Source organism: Sapajus apella, unplaced genomic scaffold (genome assembly GCF_009761245.1).
Source record: "Sapajus apella isolate SASKATOON/1434 unplaced genomic scaffold, GSC_monkey_1.0 scaffold158, whole genome shotgun sequence".
NCBI classification, from domain to species: Eukaryota; Metazoa; Chordata; class Mammalia; order Primates; family Cebidae; genus Sapajus; species Sapajus apella.
In genome coordinates, this window is record NW_022437098.1 from 2,257,069 (window position 1) to 2,269,536 (window position 12,468).

Here is a 12,468-nt window from a genome sequence, read left to right on the forward strand (position 1 = left end):
ATCATTTTCAACATAAATGCTTACAAGGTAAGCCATTCTGATAGCTATAAAAACTGCTTAAACGTAAAAATAATAATACAGAGTGATAAATTCTGAACAGGGAACCTACATGCTACAATTAGCTCCACCAAAGTAATCTATGAAACATTAGAGGAAAGCAAAGTTGCAAGCTATGTGCCAAAAGTTTGCTTGTGTCATTTAGTTTACACACAAAATGCTCGGCATTTATTTTAGACAAAAAAGATTTTAGAAGGCTGGGCACAGTGGCTCATGCCTGTAATCCCAGCACTTTGGGAGGCTGAGGCAGGTGGATCACGAGGTCAGGTGTTCGAGACCAGCCTGACCAACATGGTGAAACCTTATCTCTACTAAAAATACAAAAATTAGCCAGGCATGGTGGTGCGCACCTGTAATCCCAGCTACTTGGGAGACAGAGGCAGGAGAATCGCTTGAACGCAGGAGGCAGAGGTTGCAGTGGGCAGAGGTTGCAGGGAGCCGAGATTGTGCCACCGCACTCCAGCCTGGGCGACAAAGCAAAACCCCCTTTTTTAAAAAAAAAAAAAAAAAAAAAGATTTTAGAAATGGTGGTTAATTTAGCAGGCTACCCTCAAAAGTACATTTAACCTACAGAAGAGATGAATATCATGTATCTTCAGAAAATCTTACTGCTGTGGCAAGAAGATGTAGCCAAAGTTGAAAGACAAATACCATAAGTCTGACTCACATGTAGGAGCTAAGTGAGTTAAATCTCATGGAGGCCAAGAGTAGAACGAGGACTACCAGAGGCTGGGAAGGGCATGTGTGGTCAGGGGGAATGAGGAGAGGTTGGTTAGTTGGTACAAACATAGTTAGAAGAAACAAGTTCTAGTGTTGGATAGCACAGTACGGTGACTATAGTTTGCAATAACTTACTGTGTATTTCAAAATAGGAAGATTTGGAATGCTCAACACAGAGAAATGACGACTATTTGAGGTGATGGATACCCCAACTGCCCTAATTTGGCTGTCACACATTATATGCATTTATCAAACTATCACATGTACTCCATAAATATGTAACAATAAAAAAAGCTTAAAATTGTATGTAAACATAAAACATATGTACACAACACACATCTGTACATATACATATACATGTGCACATGTCCTGTTTCTATAAACATAAAAGCTTCTTTTTAAAATATTTTTCTAAATTTCTCAAGCGTGTAAATGTGGATTTTGTGCATGACATTTTTACAACAAAATTAACAAAACAAAATTTCAAACTTTTATTTTCAAAAGCCTCTTTTTATTACGAATTTGTTTTGAAAAGCATTTACTTTTCCACTTAAAATTTCACCTTTACTTTTAAATGACGGGTTAAGTACTATTACCCCACAATCTGGCTAGGTCATAGCCACCAACTGAAAACAGGGTAGCAAACTTATTATTTTGTAAAACAATACAGTATGTTTACCTTTTTGTAAATAAGCAAACAAACAAAAGCTCAAGTCACCTTTTCTATTTTTCAGCTCTTACCGTGCTGCAGAAGATTTTTAGCTTCATTCTAACTTGTTACCATTCAGATATCTGAATGGGAAAGCCGTTTACCAGGCTGCCTGAAGTGCAATACTTTGAAATACAAACAATAAAGACAAATGAGTACTCAACTCGCTCGTCTCACTTCTTGTACCACACAAGACGCCTGACCATCTGTCAAAAGGACGGATTGCGGGCATGTCAATTTATATTTTACACATTTGTGAAGCCTCACCTCTTGGTTTTTAAGATAAATAATAAATATGACACTTTATTTTCATGCCACAAAGGATTATCTCACACTCTCTGACCACCCCACATTAGGTCCTTCTGTGTATGCAAAGATGAAGGAAACACAGTTCCTTTCAGAAGCCCTGAATTTAAAAGGGACTGATAAAAATAAACAGTCAGTCTATTTGGAATATTTCCTTCCTAAGGATTCTTTCTCCAGATTTTTTTGGTTTTGTTTTAACATTATCATGCCAAGTCGAACAATAAAGGGCCTGACGAGCTCCAAATTTCCAGACAACTCCAGAAAAGGCTATCAAGGATGCAGATCAATTTATAGGGAACTATCACTCATCTCTACAAATCTTTAACCAGAGGATTTAATATATTTTCACCAGATCAAAGCTTCACTTACTTTGATGTTTTTTCTTTTGAGGTATCCTTATTATATCTTGACACTGCTTTTCTACTATTAATACATTTCCTTTTCTTAGGAGTTTTTCTCCTGCTTCCCTGCCTATCAACATTACAGCTCCAAATCCCTATTTTAGCAGCCAGCTATGGCTGCAAAGGCTCTGTCACAGCCAAAAGCTATAATCCTCCTGCCAAGCTAGCTCCTCACTGGGCAGAGTAATGAATGTGAGTGAAGATACAAATTTGTTTGCCTGGCACTTCCCTAACCAATCAAATCAATACTAACCTGAGGGTGTGAAATCCTGGAAGGATTTCTAAACCTAAGGTATATTAACTACAGAAATATAAACTTCTGTTGGCCAAAATACAACCATAAACAAAGTCAAAAACGGCCAACCTAACACTGGAAACAAATATGCCAAAAAATTTTCAATAATGATGTCAAGGGGTTGTTGTTTGTTCACTAGTAGTTTAAAAACAACAGCAACAAGACTTAAAAACAGCGATTTCTTATTTATAAACTTACCACATGTTCTGTTTCCCTTTTTAAGACAACCCTGACTGAGTTCCCAGCATGCCCACAGCCACCTTCAGAGGGGTCCTCTACACTGTACTCACTGTGCCTGGCTCCTCAAGACCCTACCATCTCAGGAACATCTCATCTAACCGGAGACAATGACTAACCCAGAAGTGGCCCAGCCCAGCCCCTTTGCTCTGCAGTTCCACTCAGGAGCACTCTATCCTAGATGGAACTCCAGACTTTGTCTTGCACAGTGTAAAGGCAAGATCCACAAAGAAGGGTTGAAACGTTTTCTGTCATAGAGTGATAAATTCTGAACAGGGAACCTACATGTTACAATTAGCTCCACCAAAGTAATCTATGAAACATTAGAGGAAAGCAAAGTTGCAAGCTATGTGCCAAAAGTTTGCTTGTGTAGTTTATTTTACATACAAAATGCTTGGCATTTATTTTACACAAAAAAAGATTTTAGAAATAGGTAGCCCTCCAAAGTACATTTAACCTATAGAAGAGATGAGTATCATGTATCTTCAGACAATCTTCCTGCTGAGGCAAGATGTAACCAAAGTTGAAAGACAAATACTATATGTCTCACCCACATGTAGGAGCTACGTGAGTTGATCTCATGGAGGCCAAGAGTAGAACAAGGGCCACCAGAGGCTGGGAAGGGCCATCTCTCCAGGCTTCCTTTAACATTTTATGAATCTCAAGAATTCTGGTTGAATCCCTTTTTTTATAAAGCTGTCACGATTTATTTTAATCCCTGAGGTTCCTCTCCCCAGTGACTGGCCAAATAATAGGACGAAATGTCCCAGTTAAAACACCCACTTTTCCATACTCTTTTCTTTCTTGGAGCCATACACAGACTTTTCTTTTTCTTTTTTTGGACAGAGTTGCCCAGGCTGGAGTACAGTGGCACAATCTCGGCTTACCGCAACCTGTGCTGCTCAGGTTCAAGCAAGTTTCCTGCCTCAGCCTTCCTAGTAGCTGGGATTACAGGCACCTGCTGCTATGCCTGGCCAAGATGGTGAAACCCGATCTCTATGAAAACTTTCTTCATTTTTAAAAAATTTTTTTATTTTTAAAGGATTTTGCTGTAAGCACAAGAAACACCAAGAGAAGTTGGGAGAAAGAAAAACACAGATACATCTGGGTAAGCTTAAGAAACCAAATTTTAATAGAATCTCTAACCTATGTTTCATGCTTTCAGGGATGATAACAAAATTTAAAGTTTTCTCAGAAACTTTTTTTTTTTGGAGACAAATTCTAACTCATTGTCGCCCAGGCTGGAGTGCAGTGGCATAATCTCAGCTCAGGGCAATTTCCACCTCCCAGATTCAAGGGATTCTCCTGCCTTAGCTTCCCAAGTAGCTGGGATTACAAGCATGTCCAATCATACCCGATTAATTTTTGTATTTTTAATAGAGACAGGATTTCACCATGTTGGCCAGACTGGTCTGGTACTCCTGACCTCGAGTGATCCACCCACCTAGGCCTCCCAATCAGAAACATTTAATTCAACTACTTTCGAGAGCATAAAGAAGAAACCAAAACAAAGATCTTGATCACTGCTGTTAATGATAGACCCTAAACATAAAAAAGAAAATTATTACATCTTGAGGTGTGATTTCAACTAGTACCACCACTTTTGGTCTAGTCTTTGTAAATTCCAGATTATCAAACTATACTCCAAAAAATAATTTTGAAAGGGTCCAGTAAGGCATGCCAGAGATAAGGAGCAAACTAGAAGTGGGGAAGAAAAAACTTAAAGAGCTCCAAAACAACCCTTTTTTTCAAGTCTAGGGGCAAGTAACTATTACACTGACGGTGGGGTAGGGGTGGAAGAAACATCCACTGGCCACTCCCCATGGAACAGGGTAGCCAGCTTTCTTACCATCACACACATGGGGGTCCTACTCTGGAGGAGTTCTAAGCTGGCTCTGGAAAAATTGCAGCTTTCAGGCCCCTTGCAGATGAATCCACTGGGTGCCAGATAAAATGTGACTCTTCTAACAATAAATCTCTTCTATCATATTTACAAATAAATGAAATTCACAACTCGTATGTAAATACTGCTATTCCAAAGCATGTTTCCAATGATCCAAATGAAGAACCTGATGGTACATGTATGTAATCCGTGTAGTATGCAACCCATCTTCCAACAACACTGACATGCCACAGCCTTCTGCTAGATGTTTATATGAGAAAGGATATGACGTTAATTAGGAGGAAAATGCCGAGATTCAAATTTTATAAAGCACTCGAATGATGTGCCTTCATTTTTCAAAAAATTGTTTAGAAAATTAATATTGAGGTCCTGACTCCAATAAGATGATTTTACAACTGACTAAATGGATCATGAATGAATAGAAATAGCTTTGGAGCATTATTTTCCAACCTTAAGTGCCATAAAACATAAACCTTTGCCAAAGCAGTTGGCCACTTAAAAAAAAAATCCTTTTTTTCCTGAGCAGTTTTAGGTTTACAGCAAAATTAAGTGGAAGGTACAGGAGATCTCTCATCTACCCACTCCTTCCACAGATGCACAACCTCCTTGAGTTGGTCAATTTTTTAAAAGTAAAAAACATGTTCTTTCTGAAGAGAACTGAAGACATCTTGATTTCAAAAATCTAACAGCAAATGTAAAGAACCATTGTTGTGTGCATTTTCATGCATACAATAGGAAAACAAATACTTACCATGTAGCATCCAATAAGGAAGGCAGCATTTGCTTGCTTTCTCTGATCAGAGCTGGTAAAATGAACAATTTTCTTCCTTAACATTGTAATGGACTGCATAAAAATAAACAGCTATTAGTATTTTCTTTTTAATTTCAAGTCTTCTACAATTTCATTTTGTAATGAAGATGAATTTCAAATCCCACAATGTATAACCATTCATATTATTAGCAAGACCTTTGAAAAGGTTAACGTTGATACCCAAAAATACCACGTCTTCCCATAAAAAGACACATTCTGGGGTGAGAATGGACATACAATTAGAGGAGAGGGGAGGGCACATGAATGGGTATACGCTTAAAGCACAGGCTGCCTCTGAAAGAGGAAAGCAAGCATGGTGAAAGAGGTCACCTTTCCTTCCGTTTGGTTTTTAAAGAAATCTGTCCCCAAAACCTTTAAATTAAAATAAAAAGGTATACGGAATTGTCTGCACTATCATAAGCTAGGGCAGTGAATAACCAGGGGAGGAGTGTGCAGAGCCGGGAACTGGAAGACAGCACGGAAGGCTGCTGTGGGTTCTGCCAGTGCACTGCTCCTGACCTGGTGAAAAGATAATCATCTACGTATATTCCACTTGTGAAAGTTCACAGAGCTCCAGATCCATGATGTGCACATATTTCTATATATATGTTAAAAAGGGGATGTGTATGTATGGGGATGTTAAAAAGTTAAATATAAAATGGGTACAGAATTAAAACAAAACAAAACCATGATTAGTTAGCACATCCCCAGCTGTATTTCATTAACGTGAGTAGACGTAGATCAGGATAAGGAACAGGATATAATCAGCTCAATAAGCATGTATTTCTTGGCTTCTGTAAGTCAGTGTTTCAACATTTCAGTGTTTCAACGTTTCAGTGTTTCAATGACGAAGGTGTACGTATTTTCCTTTAGTTGTTTGCATGGAGATAGAGATCCAAGTTGATTTAAAAAACGACGACAAAAACAAAAACAAAAACGAAAACACACCAGCCACTGGGCAGCACAAGCACAAGACACTCTCCATCTAAACTCTTGATATATCTTTATCACTATTAATTGAATATGCAGTAATATGTCAATCAGCTTGGATAGTCAATCAGGTTGGTAGCATGCTACCAACATGCTACAAGTTGTTCTGGTAAATGATTTAAAGAGAAAAAAAAAAAGAACTGATACATTTTTAGTTGACCCAAAGACTAAAAGTCCACAGATGGCTGAGTACAGGGGAAAAAAAATTTTTTTCCAAAATTAAAGCAAAGGAACAAATGTTGGGGGAAGAGAGAATTATTTTTAGCTTCCTAGCCTGCACGAAACAAAAGATCTGCCACTGGCAACTGGAAAAAGGAGGGAGAACCCAAATGCACAAGGCCATAAATAGTTATATTCCTATTTAAGAAAGGCAAAAAAGAAGAGTCTCCTGCTCTGTAGCAATATGTAGTGAATATAGCCTTGATGCTCCAGGAAAAACAATTGCCTTACCCATAAATGCTTAATTAAAGCATGTTAAAATTCCAATTAAAAGTAAATTGTATTTCCTATCTGTAGTAGTCTGATAAGCAAAGATTTTTTTTTTTTTAAGTGCCCTTCCTAAAAAGCAGTATTTTCTAGTTGAGAATTTATAGTGCCTGATTTAGAACTGCTGGTAAGTAGTATGTAAACACTTCCTACCATGCATGACCAACAATTCAGTGTTTTACATACATGAATGGGGTCTAAGTTCAAACCAATACAAATATACCTGTGTAACTCTCAGTGATACAGCCTTAAGGACGTGCTTTTTGCCCTAGATTCTCATGTCCCTTAATCATATGTATAAAGGATCATGTAGCACAATATCATGGGAATTTCAAAACAGGAGAGAAAGTACGATAAGCCCATCTTCCTTGTTAGTTTGCTAGCACTCCTCACCAAAATGAAGCCCAAAAGAACAATGGCCAAAGCAAGCGAAGAATTTCTCTTGTTAGGTTTCAGTTCTATTAGGTCAGACAATATGGGGTTCACTTAATTAACTGATTCCCACTTTGGCTTTTCAAGTATTTAAGCATCACTAATTCAAACTAGAGCCAAATGACCCAAACTTGAACTGTTCTTTCAAAACTCTATAAAACAAATAGATACACTATGATCTTATAAAACAAAAAAACCATGTGCATGTCCCAAACACCACTGCATGAAAAACATGGCATTTCCTTTTTAAAAATAGAGATGTTTTCCTTACTTTTGTCCCCCAGATCAAGCGAATAATGATTATTTAAGTCAAATCTTAAAAACTTTACCTTCAATTTCTTATTTATCTTGCAACAATATCTGTAAACCATTGCCAGATTGAGTGGTCCAAAATCTGCGTAGAAGCTTTAAAAATGAAAGATAAAAATGTGTATGTACATTCTAGATGCTCTGAATATAAATGCCTTTTTTGGGTCAACAAGATCAAATTAAGATGAGTAAGCACATACTAAATTGTTAGGGGCCAATACAACTTCAAGGTACTGTTTTACTAGTGGAAGACTATTCTGGTAAATAACGCCTATTTTTAAATGCCACGAGTGTTATAATGCCTAAATCTAACATCAATGAACATCAACATACTTTCTAAATTTAAAAAGCTGTTTTTCCAAACATATCTCCAAGAGCAAAACCACAATATCTTACTTAGCACACATTTATATTTCATTGTAGTATAAACATTAGACAAGCAAATCTAAATGTTTAAGTTTAGGGAGGTTCTCTTTTTTCCTCTAAAGGTTTATTTTACTACCACAGGTGAAAAACAAGCATCCTAAGCATCCTGTAATCAGCAATCAATAAATTTATAATTTCCCCAGACTGTCCCATTTATAACCATACCTTTAGATTCTTTAAAAAAAAAAAAAAAAGTTACACTCTTTTAAAAAGCAATACTTACTTCTCATATTCAAGTTCATTATCTATGCTGAAATAATGTACATTTGATGCACTCTTTGGTCTGCTGTAGAGAATGGCAAAACAAAGGCGATCTGAAATGGAAAAATTGCAATGTTCCTTCCTGTAGGTTATAAAAAACGTTTTCTATATCATGACACAACTCTTTTCAGATGAAGTCAATTTTTCATTTTTTTCCATGCATGTTTTAGATGGTAGGGGTGGTAATGGGTAATTACAAAATATTCTGGCTATTTGGGTGGGTAATAATGAGCATATTTTTAAAAGAGAAACTGCCTTTAACCTAAGTTTCAAAAGTGGTGGCTTTTCGTGTAGTGATGTATTTCTAAACGAACCTATTTCCATGAAAGTTTAGCTCCCTTGGATTAAGACATTTCAGCAAACTATAGCATGCATGTGATGGCTGGCATCAACCTTGTAAGTTTCTAGATGAATTTCACTACGTTTTTCAAGGCATCCTAAAAAGTCAATTTGGTAAGAAACTATTTTTTTCTTAAAGAGAAAGAATGCTTTCAAAATTGCTTCAAAATTACTACTTACAGCTATAGAACAAACCATATGTTTCTCCAACTGTTCTTTGGGATCACTACTGTCTAACTTGGAATCACTACTTCAGTATTTTCACAATTAGACAAATTACCATTAAAACAGAATCAGTGAGGTCTCTGCATGATGAGTCTGAGATGAACCTGTGTTGCATAAACGCAGTTAGGCTGCTGTGAGGTTTAGCAAGAATGGTAATGAGTGGTTAAGAGTCAGGAGGCCCCACCCTTCTTCCTTGTCTAAAAATCCTCGGGTGAAATCAAGTCATCCACAATACCTAATAATAATATCAGTGGTGCTAGGAAAATACCTACACTCACAACGTGGCAAAATCAAGTACAGCCTTTAAAATATATATACTTTCAGCAGAGCCAGCTGGCACCCTCTCTCCAAATGGTCAACTTTTTTCTATCTGCAATTCAACTCATGCAACTGCTTAGTTTATTTCCTTGTAAACTCCTCAGCTAAAATTTCTTGCAACCACAAACACTCAAATGGGTGACAGGGCTTAATCCTTTCCAACCACAAGGACCTTTGATCCCTGCGACAGCGTCCAAGGATCTCGCTCCCGCGGGCGGAGAGATGCAGCTCACGTACGTAGGTTCAGATGCAGGCACACAAGGGTCACAGCCGCCCATGAGCGCGGAAGCCCAGGGCCCCGGGACGAGCGCCGAGGCCACCCACGCAGAGACCAGTCGCGGCCCGGGCCCTGACGGCGGGTGCCTCCCGGCGAATGCAGCCCGCCCCATCCCTGTGCGGGTGCTGGAGCTCCCCCCACGCCCGCCCCCAAGCACCCGCCCCTGCGGCTCACCTTTGATCACCTCCGCCACTAGAGCTGCCCCCGCGCCCTCCCGGCTCATGACTCCAAAGCATCTGGAAGGCGGGGCAGAGGCAAGGACGGCCAGCCGCCTAGAGGGGAGGCGCTGCGACCACACCCCCGAAGTTTAAAAAACAAAGTTTAAAGGGCCGCGCCGGGCAGCGGGCGCAGCGACACCCCTCGGTGGCCCACCGGCCCGGCGCAACAGCTCAACCCCGGAAGTCCCCAACTTCTGGAAACAGCCCCATGGGCGACGAGGGCGCGGGAAGGAACAGCGCCCTCGCCCCACCACCCGCCTTCCTTCCTCAGCGGGTGATGCGGGCGGCCCGTGCGCGCCAGGCCTCCTCCAGTGCCCAAACGCCCCGCAGAGGGGACGTGCGTCAGAGGCCAGCAGGCCTGCCGAGGGCAGCGTCTGGGAAAGCTCCTTAGCGATTAAAGGACTTCGAGCAGGAGAAGGGCTCGCCCCGGGCCGGGGACAGACCCGAGGGTGACGCCAGATGGGGCGGGAGCCTCCTGGCGCCTCCCTCGCCGCACTCCCGCTGCCGCCGCTAGGGGGTGCTGCAACCGTGCCAGGCCAGGCCCCCGGCGGGCGCCCTCCCAGAGCCCGGTCCACCGCACCCTCGCTCAGCCAAGATCCGCCAAGTGCTCCCGCTGGGTCACGTCTGATGGAAAACGGGCATCTTCAAAATCGTGCAAGATTTCCTGAGATAGCTGGCTCAGAGAAAAAGCTTTTATTTTAATTGTGCAAGATTTAAACGCAAGCCTCTGGTCATGCGATCCTTTAAAGGGACGGTTTGGAATGGTTTAAAAACAAAAATGTCGACACCCTTTTTAAGCAACCCTTTAAAATTATTGTAGAGATAGACAGCAGAAGGATGGTTATCTGAGGCTGGGAAAGGTAGTGTGGGAGTAATGGGCACAAAAAAATAATAAAAATGAGTAAAACCTAGCATTTCACAGCACAACAGGGAGTGGGTGACTACAGTCCACAATAACTTAGTTGTACCTTTAAAAATAACTAAGAGTACAATCGGAGTGTTTATAACACAAAAGATAAATGCTTGAGAGGATGGATACCCCATTTTCCACGATGTGATTATTGTGCACTGCACTGCATGCCTGTATCAAAACATCTCACGCACCCCATATACACCTGTACCCACAAAAATTAAATATTAAATAAATTAAAATATATTCTAAACCTATATTTGTATTTTAATCTCAAGTGAAAAAAAAATGAATTCAGCATGAGCATGATCCCAATTGTTACAAATAATAAGGTGCTGGGACCAGGGTTCACTTTCATTCCCTCCTATATTTTCCCAAGTTTTCTATAGAAAATTGTTACTTAATACATATTTTTGCCTCAAAAGCAAACCTGCATACCTCCTAATCTTATTGTACAATTCCAGATGGATCAAAGACTTTTAAAAATATGTATTTAAAACCATAAATTCTTTTTTATACTCTCCAACTGAGGAAGACCTTGCTAAATGATACAAAATCTAAAAGCCATAAACGTATTTTTAAGCAGTTTTCATGGCAAAACACACATAAACCAAATCAAGAGACAAACTGGACAAATATTTTAAATTTGTCTTGAGAAGATACCTAACTTCAATTTTAGGTTATCATAAAAGTAACAGAGGCCGGGTGCAGTGGCTCAAGCCTGTAATCCCAGCACTTTGGGAGGCCGAGGCGGGTGGATCACAAGGTCAAGAGATCGAGACCATCCTGGTCAACATGGTGAAACCCCGTCTCTACTAAAAATACAAAAAATGAGCTGGGCATGGTGGCGCGTGCCTGTAATCCCAGCGACTCAGGAGGCTGAGGTAGGAGAATTGCCTGAACCCAGGAGGCGGAGGTTGCGGTGAGCCGAGATCGCGCCATTGCACTCCAGCCTGGGTAACATGAGTGAAACTCCGTCTCAAAAAAAAAAAAAAAAAAAAAAAAGTAACAGAAATGGAAAGTTCCACTATAAGGTACTATTTTTTCCTCAGACTGGCAAAACTCAAGAGAGTTGGATAAGGTGCTGCTGTGTGGCGGGAGGTTGAGGGCACTCACATATATCGCCTGTGGAGAATATAAACTGGGACCATCTCCATGGAGGCAACAAATGGGAAGTTTGGCAGAAATAAGACTGAAAACTAGCAGGGCGCGGTGGCTCATGCCTGTAATCACAGCACTTTAGGGGGCCGAGGCGGGCGGATTACCTAAAGTCAGGAGTTCGAGACCAGCCTGGCCAACATGGTGAAACCCCACTTCTACCAAAAACACAAAAAAATTATCTGGGTATGGTCGTGCATGCCTCTAATCCCAGCTACTTGGGAGGCTGAGGCAGGAGACTCGCTTGAACCCAGGAGGTGGAAGTTGCAGTGAGACAAGATCATGCCATCGCACTCGAGCCTGGGCAACAAGAGCAAAATCCCGTCTCCAAAGAAAAAAAAGAAAAGAAAGGAAAACTGAAAACTAAAGACAGCCAAGAAGGACTGTTAAGTACTACCACTACTATGCGTGAGTTTAAGTTCTATATACACATGTAACATCACTGTAGATGAAATCACAGGTAGCAAATCTCTGGAAGCAGCCACAACAAACTGGTATCAATGCCTTGATAGTGGGTATCTAGAATAGGAAGAGTGAGAGAGATTTATGCCTTTTCACAGCTTTTGCATTGTACCACATATTACCTATTCAAAACTACACCGCTTTTAAAAAGTCAACTTGCAGGCTAACAGTATTTTTCCAAAGCTGACTCTTGATCAAGATAGGAAGCATGTAACAAG

The 12,468-nt window shown here is 40.3% G+C and overlaps 1 protein-coding gene across 13 annotated transcripts in view; it reads right to left on the minus strand.

Moving 5' to 3' along the window:
* The window catches only part of CDC14B (cell division cycle 14B), a 123,030-nt gene that overhangs the window by 62,393 nt on the left and 48,169 nt on the right, over positions 1–12,468 (minus strand). For 9 of the 13 annotated variants that reach the window (XR_004264992.1, XR_004264991.1, XM_032266384.1 and 6 more), the window contains exons 2-4: positions 8,306–8,396; positions 7,677–7,752; positions 5,380–5,472 (exon numbers count right to left, since the gene is read on the minus strand). Coding sequence is in view for 11 of the 13 variants with exons in the window: in XM_032266384.1 (XP_032122275.1) it covers positions 5,380–5,472; positions 7,677–7,752; positions 8,306–8,396 (260 nt within the window). In the remaining 2 variants the exon portion in view is untranslated. Of the gene's footprint in view, positions 1–5,379; positions 5,473–7,676; positions 7,753–8,305; positions 8,426–9,676; positions 10,217–12,468 lie in introns of those variants that run through there. The other 4 variants (XM_032266380.1, XM_032266379.1, XM_032266383.1 and 1 more) reach the window with 4 other exon arrangements.